Source organism: Camelina sativa, chromosome 7 (genome assembly GCF_000633955.1).
Source record: "Camelina sativa cultivar DH55 chromosome 7, Cs, whole genome shotgun sequence".
NCBI classification, from domain to species: Eukaryota; Viridiplantae; Streptophyta; class Magnoliopsida; order Brassicales; family Brassicaceae; genus Camelina; species Camelina sativa.
The window spans coordinates 30870468-30892972 of record NC_025691.1 but is presented as its reverse complement, the minus strand read 5'-3'; the positions used below and the strand labels follow the sequence as shown (position 1 = coordinate 30892972).

Sequence of the window (22505 nt, the reverse complement as noted above, 5' to 3'; positions counted from 1 at the left end):
TGGAACCCAAACGACGAAATTTCAGAAACTTAGGGTTTTATAAGGCGTACGTACGTGGAGGAAAGGTAGTGGATGAAGATCCTCGCGCTCTCGGAGAATGCGAGCAACGCTTCCTTGTGAATACTGACGTCATAATCCGGCGAACACTCCGACAGCTTCTCCTTCACCACACGGCGCACGATAGCTAGCGGCAGCTCGTCCACCACCACTTTCTCCGACTCCATCTTCACTCTCCCCCTCTCACTCGCCGTCTTTCCCGCCCCCTATGTTAAAAAAAAACAAACAAAGACAGATCAGCCCACTCAAACTCAGCCCAGTAATATCACAAAAGCCCGTATTAAATTGATCAAAGCAATCCGCACGCGCTCAATTCAGACCATTGGATTAGTTTTACTAAATCCTCACCGTCCAATAGCCATACTAGTATACTGGCCCATTAATATGAAAAGCCCATATTTAAATTGACTAGCACTAAAGAGTTAAGAGCACGCTCTCAATCTCACCGTTAGATTAATTCTCCTAAATCACGACCGTCCAAGCCTTGCACTATTAAAATTTATCAAACACGCGGAATCAGAAACCGTCGTCTTCAACCTCTGGGAGAATTTGAGAATCTTAAAAGGCCATCTCTAAGCATCTCATAGTTCTAATTGAATGGCGTACTCAAACGCCTACGCACCTTCGGCACCGGAGCTACCAGAATCGTACGTTCATCAGCAACACGACGGTGAAAACAGATACCGTTACGCGTATCAACCAACTCAACAGTTCACCTCCTCCTCCTCCCCCGGGTCCGGGATGTTTTCGTCGGAAACGCATCCGGATATTGTGAGGAGCTTTGAATCGGCGGATAGAGATCGGAGCGGATTCCTCGAGGAGTCGGAGCTCCGGCAAGCGTTGTTGTGTTCTGGCTACCAAGGGATTAGTAACAGAACGATTAGGTTTCTTATGTTCATCTATAAGAGTCCTGGAGATTCTCTGCTTCGTCTTGGTAAAAATTTATTTTTAGTTTTTAATGGCTTTTGTTTGTATGATTGAAGTTTTTTTTTTAAATTGGTGTTACATTCAAATAAGAGTGTGAAATGAGTCACTCTTTCTTTGGTGGTGGTACTGGTACAAAGTGTTACATGATTCGAGAGATTAGATTCATTATAAATCAGACTGTTATAAACATTGTGTTTATATATCTTTGATGCTTCTTTTTCTTCTTCTTCTTCTTCTTCTTCTTCTTCTTCTTCTTTTTTTTTTTTTTCTTTTCTATAGTTGCTCGCTCGAATTGCCCTGGTAAAACCTGAGAAAGCTAGAGGATGCCATTTTGAGGGCTGCTCAAATGGGACTGATAGTTGAAAAGATAAGTTTCCATGTCCTACTTCAATAATTTTTATAGTTAATGAGTCTGGTTTTACATAAGGGGGTTCACTGAGTCTTCGTGACTGTGATGCATCTAATAGTTATTAAAAAGACACTTTGTTTGCTTTATTTAAAATATTGTTGCACCATTAGATTAGAGAAGTGGTCTTTTTGAGAATTCATGTTATAAATGATTAGTCTTATCTTTTTTTTTGTTTTTTTTTTTTTTTTTTTTTTTTTTTTTTNTTTTGTTGTATTTCTACTTTATCATTTATAACATGAAGAAACATTAAAATCCAAAAAAATATAAAGGAGACACAATGGAGATAGAGAGGATATGTGTAACATAGAAAAGTAGATGTTGACAGAAAGGTATTATTCACATACATACAGTACACTCATAAATATATATATGGGTTCATAACGGTAAAATATTGATTTTGGGTCTTTCCAAACCCTCTTCCGCACAATGAAACAAGTTAGACAACTACACATGTGCATATATACAAATTGACCCAAATATTTTTTTTACATATTGACCCAAATATTGAATAAGTATTTTTTAGAATTTTAGGATTGCAAAACCCATTCTCCCGACAACTACTGCATCTAGTAAGTCATCTACACCCTCTCTCACGCGCCTATGGTCTCCTCTGCAACCAATAGTTTTCAAAAGAACGTTTCACCTTTTTTTGCATCTCTTGCGTTTCGCCTTTTTTTGCATCTCTTCTCTTGCATACGAGAAGCATGTTGACGTAATTGTTTCTTTACAAAGTTACTATTTTTTTTTTTTCTTTAATATATTTTTCCTGTAAATGTAAATGGCTGTCCACCATTAAAACCTTTGTTTTCCAAAATACATGTATCTTTGCATCTCTTCTCTTGCTTACGTGTGAAATTTCCATATATTGTTGTACATAGTATTATTATTGTTGAAAATCCATTAACCTTACAAAGTAGAGATTAAAATAAATAAATAAAAATAAATAAATTGAAACAAACCGACGTGGAACCGCGGAGAAGAGCTAAAGTGTACTCATTTGTCTTCTTCTCCCTCTGACCCTCTCCCTCTCCCTTTCATTACTCTCTGCAACTCCCTCTCCCTTTCATTACTCTCTGCAACTGCAACTGCAAAACTTGTAAAGAAACAAGACAAGTTTGTTCAAGCTCTCTCTGACGACACAATGCTACGAATGAGGTAGTTTTCTCCATATCTGGTTTCTTCTTCTTCTCCATCTCGTCTCTCTGTTCTTGTGCATATCTCTGTGTATGGTTTCTTCTTCTTCTCCATCTCGTCTCTCTGTTCTTGTCCATATCTCTCGTCATCATCTTCTTCTTCTTCTCCATCTCGTCTCTCTGTTCTTGTGCATATCTCTCGTCATCATCATCTTCTTCTTCTTCTCCATCTCGTCTCTCTGTTCTTGTCTATATCTCTCGTCATCATCTTCTTCTCCATCTCGTCTCTCTGTTCTTGTCTATATCTCTCGTCATCATCTTCTTCTCCATATCGTCTCTCTGTTCTTGTCCATATGTCTCGTCATCATCTTCTTCTCCATCACGTCTCTCTGTTCTTGTGCATACCTCTATATATGGTTTCTTCTTCTTCTCCATCTCGTTTCTCTGTTCCTCTGTATCTGTTTTCTTCTTCTTCTCCATCTCGTCTCTCTGTTCTTGTGCATACCTCTATATATGGTTTCTTCGTCTTCTCCATCTCGTCTCTCTGTTCTTGTCTATATCTCTCGTCATCATCTTCTTCTCCATCTCGTCTCTCTGTTCTTGTCTATATCTCTCGTCATCATCTTCTTCTCCATATCGTCTCTCTGTTCTTGTCCATATGTCTCGTCATCATCTTCTTCTCCATCACGTCTCTCTGTTCTTGTGCATACCTCTATATATGGTTTCTTCTTCTTCTCCATCTCGTTTCTCTGTTCCTCTGTATCTGTTTTCTTCTTCTTCTCCATCTCGTCTCTCTGTTCTTGTGCATACCTCTATATATGGTTTCTTCGTCTTCTCCATCTCGTCTCTCTGTTCTTGTCTATATCTCTCGTCATCATCTTCTTCTCCATCTCGTCTCTCTGTTCTTGTGCATACCTCTATTCTTCTTCTCCATCTCGTCTCTCTGTTCTTGTGCATATCTCTCTGTGATCATCATCTTCTTCTCCATATCTATCTCACACCCTCTGTATCTTGATGTTTTCTTTGTACTTGCAGGTCTGTTGCGTCGTTTGTGAAACAGATGCGGGTTGGCTTCTTGCGCTTGCCCCCCGAGCTTAATGCTCCCAGGTATATATCTATTTGTTGAGGAGCTTTGTTTCATAACAATGTTTTTTCTCTCTTCGTCGTCTTCTAACAGGTAAATTTGATTTTCTCTTTTCAGGCCTTCTTCACTTATGCCGGAAGTTAGCCTTTCTGTCTTTCCGATGAGATTTTACGGATCTGATAGACCACCACTCACCACTGCACAGTGGCGCCGGGTATGAATATTACAAGAATCGCATATACTAAATTTATTAGGTCCATTTCTTTTAGTTTCAGTTTGAATGGATATATTGTAAGTTTTGTATGTATTGCATATATTACAAGAGGGATTACATCTTAGTATATATACATAAGTCGAGTAGAGGAGACTAGGTTTAGCTAGATATGTATAGTTCTGTACAAGGAAATGATATATTGCAGAAGAAATGGAATGATACTGGCGTATACTCCTTAGTGATGTCTTTGTTGGATGCTAAGGATGAGTTTGCTTTGAATTTAATTAAGAAAGTGGCATTGAAGGAGTTGGCTAACCACAGCCCCCAATGTCCTTTTTTTGAGACTGTGGCCTTAGAACTCATCTCTGAGTTTGTAGAAGTCATCCCACCGGTTCTCCTTGCTGATATACTTCCTCATTTGCAAAAGGGTCTTGAGGCCAAAAGCAGGCTTTGGAGCACATATTCTACCCTCTCAATGACAAAAATCCTCTTGAAGGCAAAACATGGATCCTTTCGTGTCAATCCAGCGCTTCTTTTAAACAACACATTGGAGTTTCTCTACTTCACTCGAACTGCTAAAAGGAATGATTTTACCGTCTACCTAGTTGGAGGAGCTCTACGTGCTTTGGTTCGTGAGGTGTGTAAACAACACGAGCCTTCAATGTTGCTGTTTCTGGAATCACGAATCTTTCCCGTAATCGAAGAGCTCCTCAACGATTGTCTGACTTGTGAGACTCTCCTTCCATCTCTGTGTGATTTGGTGACACAACTCATTCAAGTACAGAGATCAACTCTATCGGTCAAATACGTTGACATAGTGTATTCTCTAGTCTCTGCTGATGCCTGGTTAAAAGCTAATGATGCTGCAGCTTTGGTTCGATTGGTGCAAGCTCTGCTCCTCAACAATCCTCAAGAGTTTAGGTGGAGCATGGTATTTAGGATGCTCACTGGCCTTGTTTCATCGCCAAAAGCAGTTGGAGATGGAGTCAATGGGCTCAAGCTTCTTGTTGGGACAGGGACGCTTAGTTACAGGGACATAAGTCCTTTCATGTCTGAAATGTGGGCAGCTGTTAACACTGTGGTTGGGACTCAGAAGATCCTCTTGTTGTCACTCTTTGTTGTAAAGCATGGAGTAGACCCCCTCATCACAGATCTGAATGCTGTGAGGGGCACAAACTTCAAATCTGTATTGGTGAAGTGGATTCCAGATTTGAAGCTTGTCAAGGAAGAATATGATGTGAAGCTGGCTGTGGTTGCTGGGACGAGAGTCATCTGTCATCCTCGTGTATTTGAATATGAGTCGTCCCATGAAAGATGGGGTTCGTTTGTGGAAAACATCTTGGTCCTTCTCATCAAGAAGCAGAAGAAAGGAGATTCAGAGGATCTTATTCCAGAGGTTGAGGATCCCAAGCTGTTTTTGGTAACCTCATTGTCTAAGCTGACAGAGGATCATCCAGCCAAATACCTTAACATGTTTGCTAAACATGTTAATCGAGGGTTAGTGGCTGAGTTACAGAAATTGTGCGATGATTACAATGTCAATCTGGAATTGCCTCCAGTGTAAGTTAATTTCCTCATTGATTATTGTTATTATATACTAAGATGATGACTAATTATATACTTTTGGTTGCAGTGAGACGAAGGGGAAGAAGAAGAAGAAGTAAGGCCATATTCAGTCAATATTCAGTCAAAATTTACCTTATTTATTTCTTCCGTAAACTGTTATCAATGTGTCCGGGTCCCAAAATATATGCAAACTAGCTATAACAACAACTATATCTAATGAATATGGGTTTAACTATCTTAAAGTCGGGGAAACGTCGGTTTTAGGGTGAATCCCACCAACACTAAATGCAGAAATTGAACATACGTATCAATAGTCCTCATGAGAAAAATGTGACTATATAATTACAGCAGATGGGGTTTTTAGAAAACATGTTAAAAGATGAGTATAAATAATAGATTATTTAATTTGTTGTGGTTTACAATTTTTTATAACTCTAAACCAATAGTATACAATTATTTTACTTGAAGTCTACCATTCATCAATAATACTTCATAAATATTTGCATAGAAAACTCAAAAAAATTGTCTTTTCTAAAAATTTTATCGCTTAGATAATTCTTACACAAGTTAGTACGTAAGTTAAGCAATACCATGTTGATTGCAGATAGATGACGAGATGACAATCAATTCGGTAACGTGTGCACACTAAACCCGATTAAGTGGAAGTGAGAGAGAGACTCTAGACGACTCAAAGGCTTGGGATTCCTTGCATTTTAAAGAAGATCCAAATCAAATCCGGTTTTGGGTTGGGTTAAGAGTTTGTTAGCCGGTTTAAAGGCTGTTACTCTGTCATAAAAAAACAGAGCTTGTGATCGAGTTTGCTTAATGACCTCATCCCTTAATCTTATTCTTGTAATCTATTCTTAAACTAGAGAGAGAGATAGCTGTAACGGTGGATGTATAACCGCAACATAATATCTCGTGGATTGCTGCTAATTCAAGTTGGCCTTTAGACCCGTCACCCTTAAACTTAAAGTGGCCCCAAACGGACCATTAACATTAAGACAATTAGAAGAAAAACATGAATTGCGAGTCGGACTCATATTTTTTAACCCTTAAGCGCCATATATGGACAATGAAAGCAACCAACTAATCTAATGGACATTTTTCGTTTTATATATCTTTTGCGGTAGAGTGTGTACACACGAATCTATAGCGGAAGTGTCCGAGTGAAATCGTACCGACTTATTCTGGTTTACGTTCTTTAGTTATCTTCTTATGTTGTTAACTTGTTATGACTCTAATATTTCTATCACCAAAAAAAAAAAAGATTTAATGCGAAAACGAAATAAGAGAATGAATCGGCGAAGCAAAACCAAACAAACAAAAGGATAATCTTGTCGTTGATGGAATAGAGGAACATGAACATTAAACAGTTGTTTAAGTCTTTAGGTTTGTTTGTTAAAAAGCACATGAATAGACATTTGGATAAGGGCTGCGATTTTTATGTTTCTTCTTTGGCTCCTTTTGTTTAAGTTAATACTTCCTTTTAATATTTTAATTAATAGTATTTCACTTTGCATCTTTTTTAAAAAAAGTTCACTTAGCTAGCTTACCTCCACTTTACATCTATTGATTCTATTCTCAACAAATTGAATTAACAAAAAATAATTAAAAGCGTTGAATTATTTTAGCCAAAAGACAATAAATATTCACCGTTTACTAAAAATGAAAATAGTATCAATTTTTATCTGTCGACTAATATAGAAATACTGAAATAGTAAGAAAAATAATGACTGTCAAATTTACGTCTCAATATTAATCTCTATAGCAAAAACAAGATAAAAAGAATATAAACGACCCATAAGCCAATGAATATCAACATTGGTCCTTCTAATAACTAACACGAATATAACAGCTCACTCACTAATCACTGTTTAAGAGCAAAACTCGTTTACGCTACGTCACTTAACACTTGCTATTTTGATTATATGATATATCCATCGACAGAAAGACGTGTTCTCTAGAGGATAATAATAAAAGGAACTTGTATATATAATAATATATGTTAAATTTTCACTGTTAAATACTTTCTTTGTTTCTAGAAAATATATTTTGATTTTTTTTAATTGCTATACGTTGATTTTATAGATATTTTTATGTAAAGTTATTTGTCGTGATTTTATATGTATGTAGGCGGTGTTTTTAGGTATCACTTGAACCTTTACTACATATGCAATTTTTAACACCGTTTGTAAGAACACTTTAAATACATTATCAACTTTTGATATTTGTTAGTTTGCATAAAGTTTATATGCTCTTTTTTTCTTGGTTGTACTTGTAACTAATTACTTCTTAACATAAAATACTTAATATATAAAGAATTTTTTTGAAAAATAACTTTTTCGTGTACTAATTTTTAAAAATACCCTTTTTATCTATCAATCTTTATAAATATGTCTTCTTAAATCTGAAAATTTATTACGTTTTACATAGTTTATAAGGTATTGGATAGTAACAACTACTATTTGGAGACTCAATGCAAAATCTTTATAAAGTTTTATAAGGTTTTTAAAAGGTTTAAAAAAAACGTAAAAGTTATTTATAAAGTATATAAAATTTTACAGACATATAAAAGTAGTTTGTATATATTATTATAAGTTTACACACATATTTGAATCAATATCAGATTTTTAGTAGCATTTTTGATAAAGTTTTAGGAATGGGTCATAAAAGTAGTATTAGAAAAAAGTATCTTTGAGATTCTCCTATTAGTCAAAATTTTACTGGAAACATCATATATAAATATAGATTTTATCTTTATTGTTAAATTTATTTAAATTGTAAAAAATATCTGAGTAAAATTTTAGTTTTATTTTGTTTTAGACTATAAATTTTAGAGGAATGTAGACTACGTAGTAGTTGAACATCTATGTATCTATATGGAATTTGTCATGCTTGTATCTTTAAGACTTTAACCATATTTTCAACGTTTTCTTTGATCTATAAATAAGCAATTGAAGGTTATTCAATTTTTATTAATGCATATAGCATTAATTCAATGTTGGGAACTTTTCTTTTTATTACAAAAAAAAAAAAAAAATCAACAGTAACATCAATGCATAAAACGAAATTAGGCTACATGGCCTAATCTCTGCATTACTATTAATAATTTTTCCCTTAGAAATTAATTTAATTTTGTTGAAGAGATCTTTGTTTGATGAAAAAAGCCACAACCTGTTGACAAAAGAAAGAGAGCCAATAATTAGACCACCGGTTCTGACTGGACCATCCGTCTAAGAGATATTAACCGACCATGACAAATAAAAATCTCTTGGCCAACTTTTTTGGTTTTAATATCAAAAGGTTTGATAAGTCAACCAAGAAATAAAGTAACGTGGAAAATATGAAGTTCGTTGCAGACATTACTAAAAGATAAGCTTCTTCCTCTTTTTTTCTTTGGACACGATAAAAAACCATATTTTATAAAAATAGGATAACATAAATTAAAGTAAGATTAGACACTGTTACTCACACCGATACTGATTATAAATAATAAGATTTCATATATTGAAATAGATATCAGAAATGTTAAAGTATCTGAATATGGAAAAAAATGCAATCAAAATTCCTAAAAATAGAGAATACCACGTATTAGTATTAAATACCATGAAATGTTGGATATCAAACTTGGAATATATAAATCTGCCAGATTCAAAGAACAATTATCTGAATTTTGGCAAAACAGATACAAAGAACAACTATCTGAATATTAACAAACAAAATTTAATGATGCAGGCATAATATACCCATGATCCAAGTTCAAATACAAGAAAATTAGCTAAAACTAAATTTGAAAAAATCATAAAATACAAAATTAAAGACTAAAGTTTCCGATCACAAAATACAATAAAGTAAAAAATGTATATTAATTTTATTTTCATAAACAGTTAATATACAATTTATCAATCAAACATATATTAATATAATTTTTTTATCATGAAATTCCCACTTTTCTCTTTATTATACTATAGTATATCTAAAACTTTTACGTAAACAGATTGAAATGATATTTCAATATTCTGAATTTCAAATTAAGATGTCTAAATCCGGATCTGAATTCAGAAAATTTTAATATCATATTTATTTCTAAAACAATCAGAATTCGGTTCTTGAATATATTTATACCCTACTCCTTTTTTAATAAATTCAACCAATATATTTAACCCAAAAATAATATTTTATTTATTTATAAAGAAAGAAATGAGAAAATGTCGTTACCAAAAAAAAAAAAAGGGATAAAAAGAAAGAAATATTGATCGTGTGTATACGCGTGGGTATCTAACCTATGTATAGAAACTTAGAAAAACTTTGATCATTCATGCCCCAACTTGGATTAGAATAGTCTGAAAGAGCCACGGTTGACTGAACCTGTCTCCCTTCTTTATCCTTTTCTTTATTTTCTTCTTTTAATCATTCATTATATTATATATATACATCTTCTCTAATTTCTTAATCATCTCCTTATACTTTTTTTTTTTCAATAAAATTTGATCATCTATCTCCTCATTCCACAAAAAAAAAAAAAAAAAATGGCATCCGTTGATGATTCAATCACAACTCTGCATTCGGACATCATTCAAACCCAAATCTTGACACGACTTGATGGTCCGACGCTAGCCTCCACCGCATCAACGTCCTCTTATCTCCAAACTCTATGCACGGAACAAAAGCTCTGGCAAGAACTCTCAACCGCTACGTGGCCTTCAATCAAAGATCCACGTGTTGTCCAAGCTATCTCCTCTTTCCCTTCTGGTTACCGATCTTTCTTTGCTGACTCGTACCCGTTCACCGAACACACGTGCCGGTCCGAAAAACACGATCCACCCACGGCGGGATTGATCTCAGCCGTTGATTTGTATTACAGAGGAGAGCTTATTTACTCGAAGGTACAAGAGATGGAAACAGAGAAAGGTAAGTCAGGATGGTTCTTGACGTCACCGTTTCGGGTGGATATACTCGACCCGAAAGAGTCGGTACAAACCCGGATTCGATATCCGGGTGGGGACTACGATGCGTGGGTGAAACATATGGAGGAGAGCATGAGACTTAGTTGGATAGTGATCGATCCGATCAAGAAACGGTCGGCTAATATATCGAGCCGGAAGGCGGTGTCGGCGAGGCGGAACTGGCTAACGGGTGATTTAGAGATAAGGTTTTCGACAATAGTGACGGCTGCAGCGGCGGCGGAAGTGGCGGCAGTTGTGTCATGCGGGTCAGCGGAAGCGTGGAAGGAGGTGGATGAGGAAGTGGGAGGAGAAGTGCACGTGAGGGACGTGAGGTTACAAGTAGAGGACATAGAAGGAAAATGTATGAAAGGGAAGGATAGTCTGGTAATTTTACAAGGGTTGTTAGAAGGAAAGAGATGTTGTAAAGATGGTGAGGAGAGAAGAGCTAAAGAAAGGTACGAAGAATACGTGGGGACGAAGAGACAATGGAGAGAGAAGAAAGAGTGTAGAGAAAAAGCTCAAGACACGATTTGTATGATCTTTGGCTTCTCTTTGTTTGTGCTTTTGTGGAGTTTTATTTTGTTAAGGTAAATTACTAAAATGAGATACAACGATACGATAACAGAAAACACATACACACTACTTGATCATTAATGACTTAATGTTCTGTTTTTTTTTTTTCTCTTTTGTTCTTTTCATAATTTCATATGTAATAATGAAAACTATTGAGGAATATATACAAAGATATTTGGTTATAGAAGCGTGACATACTACCAACTTTTTTTGTTTATTCTTTACCGAAAAAGAAGTTTTGTAAAATAGTCGTTAACATGTCATTTGACGTAACACCTGATCTGAAAACGAAAAGGTTAAATAAATATATTGCGGTCGGGAAAATTAGTCAATTAAAGTGGGCAAAGAAGATTTTTGGTGGTTATGAATATTTTTTTTTTTTTACGTTTTAATATATGAGTTCGATTATTGTTTCCTATTGTTACAAACATATATGGGCTTAGGCCCAATTTTGTTTGCTAGATTAGTAGGTTAATTTATGTTTTAGGGTTATTCATATACCGACTCGAATAATTAAGGGGTGGGGGGGGGGGGGGGGGGAAACAATAANTAGGAGAAAGGCTATATAACATTTTTTTTTTGATAAACTTTATCGACTGTCCGATCAGCTTCCGTAGAAACACACCGAAATACTTCAAAATGGACTTTTCTATGAAGGACCACCATAATGTCTATTCCAAGTTTGGAATACTTTCCGACTAATGTCAAGAATAGTCAGGCCGCCTGCATTTCTGACTACCATATAAATCAATTGGATCAAGATCCAACCAACAGACTTTCCACACAGCTGTGATTTTTGTTTCTAGGGTGGATCAAACCTGGATTAGTTCCTTTCAACATTTCCCCAATTCTCTTTTACCACTGGACCACAACTGTGCGGACAAGGCTATATAACTTTTAGGCCATAAAATTTATTATTATAACTTAAAAAAATCAATGTTTAGTAACTTTTTAAAGAATAAATTTTGGATTGAAACTTTTTTATGCATTTGATACATAAAGAATCTTAATACAAAAGTTAAAACATTTGGAATTTTTTTAAAATTGATTTTGGCAAATTAAATAGTGTTAGTTTTTTTTTTAAAATAATAACTATGAGGAGAAATAAGATTATTTGGGCAACGAATATAATGTACTGTAGTTAAATTAAATTAAATTTAAAATAAATGGTCGAAGAAAATTGTGTGTTTGTGACATAGTCACTAATAAGTTATAACCTCTTGAATATACGAGATAATTTTTTTGAAGAAAAGACTATAAAAAGGTGTCAAAGAAATAAATCTTGGCACAAAGAAAATAAAGGAGTATTCAATTGTCATGCGCACATTACAAATACCGAGGAAGACACTGAACACGTGTTAAGACAAGAAGAGTCGATAAGAATCAATGAGAGAACTTCAGAGCTGGGTTTGAGTTCTGCCCAATAATACATCACCACGTCATCATTTTGTCCTTTACTATCTCATTACACTCTTCTGTTATTCGCCCGTTCCGCCATGTCATCCCTTTTCCCCCTATGAAGCCGCCAAAAAATCTCAAAAATCGACAAAACCTTTACACGAAGCAAAGTAGCTGTGCTCTGCTCGCTCACTTACCATTTAATAACGCATGTAAAGCAAAGCATTTTTGTGTTCTTGAAAACAAAAAAAACAAAGAAAGCAAAAAAATGTCTAAGGAAGCTGAGATGTCGATCGCTGTGTCGGCTTTGTTCCCTGGGTTTAGATTCTCACCGACGGATGTGGAACTCATCTCTTACTATCTTCGTCGTAAAATCGATGGTGATGAGCACTCTGTTGCTGTGATTGCTGAGGTTGAGATTTACAAGTTTGAGCCGTGGGACTTGCCAGGTTTTTATTTTTCGTTCTTTATTTTCTTTATATTTATAACATTGAATATACAATCACTAGTTTGAATTTAAGTACATAAAAACAGAGGAATCGAAACTGAAATCGGAGAACGAGTGGTTTTACTTCTGCGCGAGGGGGAGGAAGTACCCGCACGGGTCACAGAGCCGTCGAGCCACACAGCTCGGATATTGGAAAGCTACCGGTAAAGAGAGGAGTGTGAAATCAGGGAACCAAGTTGTTGGAACCAAGAGAACACTAGTCTTTCATATCGGTCGAGCTCCTCGCGGGGAGAGAACCGAGTGGATTATGCATGAATACTGCATCCATGGCGCCCCACAGGTTCTTAAAATTTTTGTATTGTCTAATTCTTGAGTTTGAATGTTGTGAAATATAATTAAAACAAAAAAAAGATATAATGAAATTTTGGGTTTTCATAGGATGCATTAGTGGTGTGCCGGTTAAGGAAAAATGCTGATTTTCGAGCTAGTTCGAGCCAAAGGCATATAGAGGATGGTGTTGCGCAAGATGATGGATACGTTGGCCAAAGCGGTGGTTCGGAGAAGGAGGAAAAATCGTATTCGGTTTATGACTCTGAGCTTCAAATATCAAATGGTGACATAGCGGAGTCATCAAATGTTGTTGAGGTCAGCTTGCTTTTGAGAAAGGTGTCCTTTAATGATGTTTAATGCGGGTAAATCCGATCCAATCTTACACAGTTACACCGAACTGAACATAACTTATCCGTTAACGAAATCAAATTCATTAAAGTTGGATCCACCTTCTCTTTAATATATATATATATGACATGTATTTCATTTTCGTTACCACTTACCAATATTATAAATCCAATACTTGTGCTGACCACCCTTAGTTACGTTGTCTTTTACTCGTTTGAGTATAGAGTTTGTAAATGAGTTGATTTTTTTTTTTTATTGGGATGCAGGATCAGGCCGAAATCGTTGATGATTGTTACGCCGAGATTTTGAACGATGATATAATAAAGCTTGACGAGGAGGCAATGAAAGCTAGCCAAGCATCTCGACCAACTAATCCAACTCAACAAGAAACGATATTCAGCGAAGCATCGAGTAAGAGGTCAAAATGTGGTATAAAAAAAGAATCAAAGGAGACAATGAATTGTTACGCTTTGTTCAGGATCAAGAACGTCCCCGGCACCGAGCTCAGCTGGAGATTCCCAAACCCGTTCCACATCAAGAAAGATGATAGCCAGAGATTGATGAAGAATGTTCTGGCCACTACTGTTTTCTTGGCCATCTTAGTTTCTTTCTTTTGGACTATCTTAATAGCTAGGAACTCTAGTTAGTTAGTTAGGTCATACATGTCATGTCCTCTTCTGAGTTACGGACTCGCACCACTTGTACTACGAAATACTAATATAATATTGATAGAGTAACTCCACGTGTTTTGTATGAATCACCAAAATGAAATCTTTTTAATAATTATAATACCTTCTATAAAAAGTAAAAACTACTATTTACAGTTACATTTAAGTTAATATATATATATATATATATATATATATATATATTTTAAAACAATTTAGTTTATTGATTCAAAGAAGATTCACTGATTTTAATTAAAAAGTTATGTAATGCATGTATAAATTTTGTTTTTTGAAAGTATTCATTCAATATTGTTTTTGAATATTTTTTTCTTATATCTTGTAGGAAAATCATCATAACACTACTTTTGTTTATTTTTATACAAATTTTATGTGGCCATATTAACAACAACTTAAAACTTAAAATTTTTTAAACTTAATATTAAAACAAAATAGTATACTATTATTTTTGGGTTTACATTACCAATGAAATCTACCAAATACTCGCTCTATATCATAAAAGATGTCTAAGATTTTTTATTGTATCATGATTTTTTTAGTGTATTTAATGTACGTTTATTCTTAAAATCAAATAACTAATTAAAGTTTTTATTTTTATAATAAATAATCAAAGAAATATATGCACTTAAATGATAAATGTGAGAAAAGTAAGAGTAAATGAGTATTAAAAGAAATATAAAATAAAAGTAATTAATAATAATACAATATTTATTATTTTTTCTTAATCTCGATAAAAATCCTAAAAAATTCTCTATTATGATAAGTAGTATAAGATTCTATTGATGCCTATCTCCGGAATACTAAAGTTTATGGTTAAGTGCGTTGGACTGATTATTAGAAGATTTAATGTTGATGCATTGATAATATTTTTTTTTTCCAGTAATATATTTTTTAATCAACATAATATTATGCTAGTTTACTTTGATGTTAGGTTAGAGATGTTCAAGTTTCAAATTGAGGTTAGTGAATTTTGCTTTGCAACTCTGGTTAATTACAAAAATAATGTAAATTAGGCGTACTATTGCAAGATATGAAAAGTATTCATAAACACAAAAAAATAGTTGCACGTACGTTACTCAACATTACTGTAAATATATCTCTCATTAGTACTCAACATACTGTATATCTATTTTTTTACCTCAAAAAAGTAAGCACTTGTCACTTGTCAATACATCACCCTATAATTTTACAGTGTACAGTACAAGACACATATATTTTCGTAATTACACATTGAAAAGCCAACATACTTACGTATAACGAAAATATCTGTATATACACAAATGTATATAAAATAATGTGAGATGCGACTTGGCCTGCATTTTAGCCATACGTATGTTGAGTGTATCAAAACCAAAACAACCTCATCCGTTATTTAACTCTACACGTCATGAGTATTTTTATCCGAAATAATTTAACTTAACATACGCTTTTAATAATAAATAGTTGTGTTTATTATAAAAAGAAAAGATAAATAAATAAAAATAATAATAAGGTGAAAAGATTATCTGGTGTGAGCTGAAGAAGAAAGAAAACAATGGCGATGCTTCTACAAGTTCCTCCTTCTTCTTCTTCCTTGTTAAACACAAGAAACCCTAAAATCCGATTCTTCTACTCTCCAATTCGAGTTTCGTCGACGAGATTCAGATGCAGAGCCGTCCGTGAGAAGGCCGAAGAGGTTGAGAAGAAGAACGCTTCGTCGTCGTCTTCTTCTCCTTCCTCCGCTGAGGAAGTTACCAAGAAATATGGACTCGAAGTTGGTTTATGGAAGGTCTTCTTTCTTCCTCCTTATTCCTTTTCTGGTTTTGTTTTCATTTGGTTTTGCAATTTCTTAGTGTCAATTCGTAATCTTGATGATATTACTCTAAAAATTGATGGTTCCAGAATTTGCCAAGTTGTAGAAGCTATGAAGCTTTACTAAATTGGTATTTTTGGATGAACATATAAGCATATATGATTTGTTTCAGAGTTCAATCATAGGTCAATTTTGGTGGATTTTGAAGTAGTGGAAGCTTTTAAAGGAACTTAATTGGTGTCATGGGATGAATAGTGTGAGCAGATATGATAATTTTTGAGCTAAATGATAGGCTGATTCAGACAAATTTTGGTGGATTCTGAAGCTGTGGAAGCTTTTAAGTGTACTAAATTGGTGTTTGGGACGTATATGTGACCAGATATGATCGTTTCTGAGTTAAATGATAGGCTGATTTAGACAAGTTTTGGTAGTTGTTGAAGCTTTTGTGTACTAAAAATGGTTTTTTGGATGAACATGTGATTTAGATATTGAGCTCTAAAGATGATGAAGAAATTGATGGAGAGAGCAACAAGAAGAAGAAGAAGTCGAAAACAGATGAGGCTAAAGAGTTGCTTGCTAAGTATGGTGGTGCTTATCTCGCCACTTCAATTACTCTTTCACTCATTTCCTTTTCCCTCTGCTATGTCCTTGTCACTTCCGGTGTTGATGTTCAAGCTCTTCTTTTAAAGGTTTCTTTCACTTCTTGATCTTACTAAGTTTTTATGTTTTTTCTTCTTCTTGATCTTGGATTGAGTGAAAAAGCTGATTTTTCGATGTTTTTTTGTGTTAAAGGTTGGGATTTCGACGAATGAGACAGGAGAGAAAGTAGGAGCGTTTGCGTTGGCTTATGCAGCGCATAAAGCTGCATCCCCGATAAGGTTTCCTCCTACCGTGGCTTTGACTCCTATTGTAGCCAATTGGATTGGGAAGAAAGTGGACAAGGAAGATGAAAAGTAGCTTTATCTTGGAGGTTTGAATAAATAATGTAGATGTTATACATATTATATTCACTATACAAACATTCCTGAATCTTAACTTTTCTACCTTCTATGTAATATGATGATGAGTTAGAAAGATACAGAAGCCAAAGAGTGGTAGAATATAAGTTAGACTTGTCCATTTGAGATATATGGTTGGTCGTAGATTAGGACTTTTACCCTTCACCTATCTCTAGACATCTGACTAGAGGCTGTATTAGTAGTAGTCAATGGTTGGGACTTGGGAAAGATCTTTGTGATATAGTTTGGGTCGTGCGTTTGAATTTTGTACTCTATTTGTTACATGGTGGAGTCTGTAGTGTTTTTCGTCAAATTGGCTTGGCTATGGTTTCATGAGAGCATGTCTAGATATACTAGTAAGCAAGGAAACTATTTGTTCTCTCATTCTTCGACTTCATGTATTCACTAAGGTGTATGTCATTTGATTTTTATGTCCGATTAAAAAAAAAACGTGAATAAAAAATTCCGGTATAATTAATATCATTATCTCGGCCCATTAAATATGGAACAATTGGGCCGTAACATTATCGGTTCATCGACACTTTTTAGTTGATCGATTTCTCTCCGTCTTCCTCTTTCACCTTCTTCCATGGCACAAACAATTGTAACCCTAATTGATTCTACAGCGAATCAACCAAGTTTGGATTTTGATTAGGGCTTTTTTCTTCCCCAGAATCTGCGTAGAGCAGGAATTGCCCTAATTTTCCCAAATTCTCAATCGATTTTCGCAGAGAAATTGGTTGGTTGTTGGAAGAGAGGAATCAAAGATGAAGAAGTACGGATTGCAAATCAGAGCTCCGTCCCAGAAAAAGCAATCATTATCATCTCGACCTCCACTACGACCCGCTGCTTCAATATTTGGTGAAGATGAAGATCACGATGTCGAGAAGGAGATTTCTCGGCAAGCTTCAAAGACTAAAGCTCTTAAAGAAGTAAAAGCTTTTTTTCTTTTTTCTTTTCTGACTCTGTTTCTCTTTTACTTGTTCAGTTTTATAATAATTTGATTTTGTGTGTGTGCTTTTATTAGATTGAGGAGCAGCATAAGAAAGCCTTAGAGGAGGATCCTTCTGCTTTTGCATATGATGAAGTTTATGATGACATGAAACAAAAAGCTGTTCTTCCTCGAATGCAAGATCGTCAAGAGCGCCAGGTAAATTTTGCTCTCTCTAACAGTTTCTTTACAAAGTTTACATCTTTAGTGGATTTTAGCATGATTAAGTGGTTTTTGCTTATTTATATGACTCGTTTACATTGTGTGTTTTGGTAATTGCAGCCAAGATATATCCAGAATTTGATGAAACAGGCAGAACGTAGAAACAAGGAACATGAAATAGTTTATGAGAGGAAGCTTGCAAAGGAGAGGGAGAAAGATGAACATCTTTTTTCAGATAAAGAAAAGTTTGTAACTGGCGCATATAAAAGGAAACTCGAGGAACAGAAGAAATGGCTAGCAGAAGAAAGATTGCGTGAACTTCGTGAGGAAAGAGATGATGTAAGTTTTACTTTCACCTCTCTCTGGCTTTTTAAACTAGTGCGCTTACCAGGATATCCGGACTCTTAGTTTTGTCCTTTTCGTTTCTGTCTTAAGTAGCTCTTGTTTGACAACTGTTTCAAAGGTAGTTTGATTTTTCGCAAAAGATTTCTTCTTAGAACCTTGTCGCTCGCTGGTTGTGGCTCTTACTGTTTAAATGGGTGGGTCTAGAAATCATTCTGTTGTCTCAGGGTTTGCGAACTAGTTTGCTTGATCACAACCTTTTATTTGTACAACTTCATTGCATGTCGTGGCTAGTAGATGATGGGTGGGTCTAGAATTAATTTTCTTGTATCTGTATTAGCAATAGGGAGAAAATAAAGGCATGTAGCTTTGGTGGAATTTAAACTGATTTGTTTTTTTGTAGCTATATAAAACTCATGTCAGCTCTTTTCGTTTGTTTTTATCTTTTGTTAGGTTACAAAGAAGAAGGATTTGAGTGATTTCTACTTCAACATTGGAAAAAATGTGGCATTTGGAGCTCGAGATGTCGAAGCTAAAGAGGCAGAGATGCTCGAGGAACGAAGAAATGCAGAGAAACTTGAGGAACAAAGAAATGCAGAGAAGCTCGAGGAACAGAGAATGGCAAAGAAGCTCGAGGAGCTGAGAAAAGAAGAAACAAGGGAAGACAGAACAAGGAAATCACCGGAGAAGGACACGTCTCATGAATCTGGAGATATTAGATCAAGCCATAGGACAAGTGTGGAACCACAAGAAGCAGTTTTTGACAAGAAGATGGGTTCAGATGATACAGAAGAGAGAGACTCTTCAATCAAAGAGGCAGCAAAAGAAGTGCCGAAAGCCATTAAGGACCACAAGAAAAGAGAGGATGCGATTGCTGCTGCGAAAGAACGGTTCTTGGCCCGTAAGAGGGCAAAGCTTGAAGAATAATTGTGCTATGCAACTAGGAAGATTTCAGTCCAATGTTTCTTGGTGAACTCGTCTTCTTCTGATTCTCGACCACCTCTGTTTTATTAATGTAACTTTTCAAGATAACGCTTCTTAAATTACAGAGTCTACTTCCATTAACAAAATTCAATAGGTTTGATTGCGAATAAAGAACAGAGAAAAAAAAAAAATCCTTCATAAATTAAAAATATGTGTGCTTCCCGGTAATCCTTTAAAAAATCACATAGATCCTGTAACCCCGGCGCAAGCAGTTCGTTCTTCCACGAATGCAAGATCGCGAAGAGCACAAGGTAATCCTAATCTCTTACTCTGGTGAACTTTAGAATCTAAATCTTCTATCCATGTTTTTTAAGAGGAAAAAAGATGATGAAGAGATTGTGGATGCCTAACAAAAAATAAAATAAAGTAAAGTAGTTTCCTCAAAGTATGTTTTGTATGAATCAAGAGTTCAAAATTGTTGACATATAAATTAAACAAGATGATGAGAGCAAGCAGACTTTAGTTTGGTATCTGCGGAGCTTAAATCTTTCAATCTGACCAAAACCGGACATGTGACTCGCAGACCAAACTTTGGTGACCTGAAGATCCCACTCTTCCATTGTATCTTCATATCTACAATAACATCACCGTCGGCATTCCCGTCTCTCCCCTTATAAGCCCCGGTAGGCCTAACGTTGTCGTTATTGTTTGCTACAACTGCTGTCCACGTGGCTCCTGAAGCTTGCTTTCCAAGGAAACGCTCTCTGTCTCATAGTCAAAAACTTTTCTGAATCGCACGTGTAGATTCATATAGCTGTAGGAAACACTAGTCTTGTTGCTTGGGTTGGTCGATGACAGTTTCACCTAGATAAACCAGAACGAATCAAAAATCATATTTTTAATTAGGGTTATAATGGTTTTCGGGATTGTATAACGAAAAAGGGTAATTTGAAACTACTTACCTTTACACTTGATTTTTTTTCATTTTTTAAAAAAGGATTTATTACACTTGAGTTGGAGAGGTGATCATCATCAACGTAGAGATCTTCGAGCACAAACCGTGGAACTCGCGGTTGGATAGCTACGAGGCTGAAGACAACGGCAAGAACACAGGTTACGAGTAAAACTGCTAAACCGGACACGACGTAGATTATTTTTGTTCTTCTTTTGTCTGAATAAACAACGCTTATGTGTTTTGGTGCTGCGCCTTCTTCTTTTGCTCCTTCCTTCTTATTCGTTGGTTCATTCTCCTTTCCCGTTGCGTCTTCCTTCTTCATCGTTTAGAAAGCTAAGCGTAGCTGATTTATTCTCTTTAAGCTCTAAATTCTAATGGAACTTCTTTTGTGTGGTTTGCAAAGTAACTTCTTTTGTGTGATACGTACGTAGATTTATATAGAAAAAGCTTAGAGGGTGGAGAGTTAAATGGTTTTGGAAATCTTCTAAAAACAATAATTGTAAAGAGACAAAAATGTTGAAAAGGAAATTGGAAAATAAAAACGTTAAAAAATAGAGAAATAGAAACATCCTTCTTTTTTTGTTTGTCATGGCACATAAACATAGAAACATCCATATAATTTAAATTCCAGTCATGAATCGACACAGCATACATTCATCTCCAGCGCTTTTGATACATATATGACATATCATATTGGCTATTTTAACTGTTTTATCTTTTTGAAAATATATAACGATTTCAGGAAAAAACATTGGCTATATAATATCATCACTAGACAAATAATACTAACTAAGCCATTTCCATATATATCATCATTCACTATAAGCTCCATAACCTAAGTGAGGTTAGTTTTTAAAATGATAATGATGCATATATATATACAGATGATGATGCTTCAGATTTATGGACATATTAGTTGGGTCGTTTAATTTAAATTATGTTTTTTTGGTTTGTGCATTAGGCTTCTATTAATATATATGTATATGTCAATGGTTCATCCGTTAAGACAACATTTTGACTCAGTTTAGCTTATTTTTTTCTGTTTATAATTACAAGTTTACAACCAGGTCTCTAAGAACCGAGTTTTTTTTAGTAAGGGCGCGAGAAAGTTTTTTTATACCAATTTACCTTTTATATGTTTTTGTTTGCTTGTAAATTATTTATGAAATGATTTTTTTTTGTAATATATTACATCAAAATTGGTTATTTTTTTTTATTAAAAAAGTCATATGAATCACACAGTTTTCTTAAAAAGACTTATATATAAAAATATTATCACCACACAAACACATACAATCTATTTGATCCAGTTGTTGATGTTTATAAATAACGGTACATACTTGACCCACCATCGACAAACTCTCCAGACACATATTTATTCTCAAACGAACTGTTGAAGTTTCAATGGTTTTCGAAATCTACAAGATAAATAAATGAATTTATTAATTTTTTTTTTAAATTACTAAATTGCTTATAATATAAACAGAGTTAAAAAAAAAACAATTCGGACAAACCATAGTCAAAGATGGATGGAGTTGGTATCTTATGCTCAAATTTTATATCTTCCAAGTCTCCAAAAATTTCTTCCTCAGTTTTGATAGCAACTGAAACTTTGCCAATTAAGAATCAAACAACAATTTTATGTTTTTCAAGTACTTATAACAAAATAGCAAAATCTAACGTTCTTACCAGCTGAAGCAATTTTAGAATCGCTCTTTACAATAATAACCTCCACTACGTCATCATTATCAGCACTCTGTAAAAAAACTATGGTTTAATTATACAAGTTATACATTTTTATGTATGCCTACAACATACAATGTTGATATTTATCTAGAATATATATAGAATTTTTGCATAAATACGTGCAAGAATGCTAATTGAAACATTATAGTTCGTAACACACCTCAATGTTGATTTTGGCCAAAGGTGGTTGAATTTGAGTGCTTGAATGTCCCTGTAATGAATAAAAAGTAACCATAAATTCATTATTACAAATAGCTTGAAAATAATCAGAACAAACTAAGCTTATAGAACCAGAAATAACCCAAAGGATATATAATATATATTAAAAACATTAATTATATATTTGAATTCTAGCAAGGTATGCATATCAAAATATTTTGTGTCTGTTAAGAGAAAACACATAACTTACATGATTCATTGTTTTAATGTCACTCCATCGACCGTATGGCTCATACCGACACTGTCAAAAGTAA

The 22505-nt window shown here is 34.6% G+C and overlaps 7 protein-coding genes and 1 pseudogene across 7 annotated transcripts in view; 6 read left to right on the top strand and 2 right to left on the bottom strand.

Moving 5' to 3' along the window:
• LOC104703556 (DNA polymerase epsilon subunit 3-like) overlaps positions 1-283 on the bottom strand; it is a 2925-nt gene extending 2642 nt beyond the window's left edge. The window contains exon 1 of the mRNA XM_010419584.2: positions 55-283. Within this exon, the coding sequence (XP_010417886.1) occupies positions 55-224 (170 nt within the window). The 5' untranslated portion in view covers positions 225-283. The remainder of the gene's footprint in view (positions 1-54) is intronic.
• Positions 589-1149, top strand: LOC104703553 (probable calcium-binding protein CML48). Its single transcript, XM_010419581.2, has one exon. The coding sequence runs from the start codon at positions 655-657 to the stop codon at positions 1036-1038; it is 384 nt and encodes a 127-aa protein (XP_010417883.1). The 5' UTR covers positions 589-654; the 3' UTR covers positions 1039-1149.
• LOC104705129 (exportin-2-like) lies at positions 4066-5542 on the top strand. Its single transcript, XM_019227197.1, has 2 exons — positions 4066-5384; positions 5458-5542. Exons 1-2 carry the CDS (start codon positions 4066-4068, stop codon positions 5486-5488), a joined length of 1350 nt encoding a protein of 449 aa, XP_019082742.1. The 3' UTR covers positions 5489-5542.
• Positions 9708-11094, top strand: LOC104703552 (F-box protein At2g27310). The gene has a single exon (XM_010419580.2). It carries the CDS (start codon positions 9923-9925, stop codon positions 10928-10930), a length of 1008 nt encoding a protein of 335 aa, XP_010417882.1. The 5' UTR covers positions 9708-9922; the 3' UTR covers positions 10931-11094.
• LOC104703551 (NAC domain-containing protein 40) lies at positions 12486-14263 on the top strand. The gene is made up of 4 exons (XM_010419579.2): positions 12486-12759; positions 12845-13098; positions 13197-13403; positions 13703-14263. Exons 1-4 carry the CDS (start codon positions 12579-12581, stop codon positions 14081-14083), a joined length of 1023 nt encoding a protein of 340 aa, XP_010417881.1. The 5' UTR covers positions 12486-12578; the 3' UTR covers positions 14084-14263.
• Positions 15598-17225, top strand: LOC104703550. The gene is made up of 3 exons (XM_010419578.2): positions 15598-15890; positions 16400-16603; positions 16707-17225. The coding sequence occupies exons 1-3, from the start codon at positions 15657-15659 to the stop codon at positions 16869-16871; spliced, it is 603 nt and encodes a 200-aa protein (XP_010417880.1). The 5' UTR covers positions 15598-15656; the 3' UTR covers positions 16872-17225.
• LOC104703549 (nuclear speckle splicing regulatory protein 1-like) lies at positions 17445-19477 on the top strand. The gene is made up of 4 exons (XM_010419577.2): positions 17445-17844; positions 17940-18062; positions 18186-18404; positions 18861-19477. The coding sequence occupies exons 1-4, from the start codon at positions 17680-17682 to the stop codon at positions 19332-19334; spliced, it is 981 nt and encodes a 326-aa protein (XP_010417879.1). The 5' UTR covers positions 17445-17679; the 3' UTR covers positions 19335-19477.
• Positions 19822-20608, bottom strand: LOC104705128 (annotated as a pseudogene).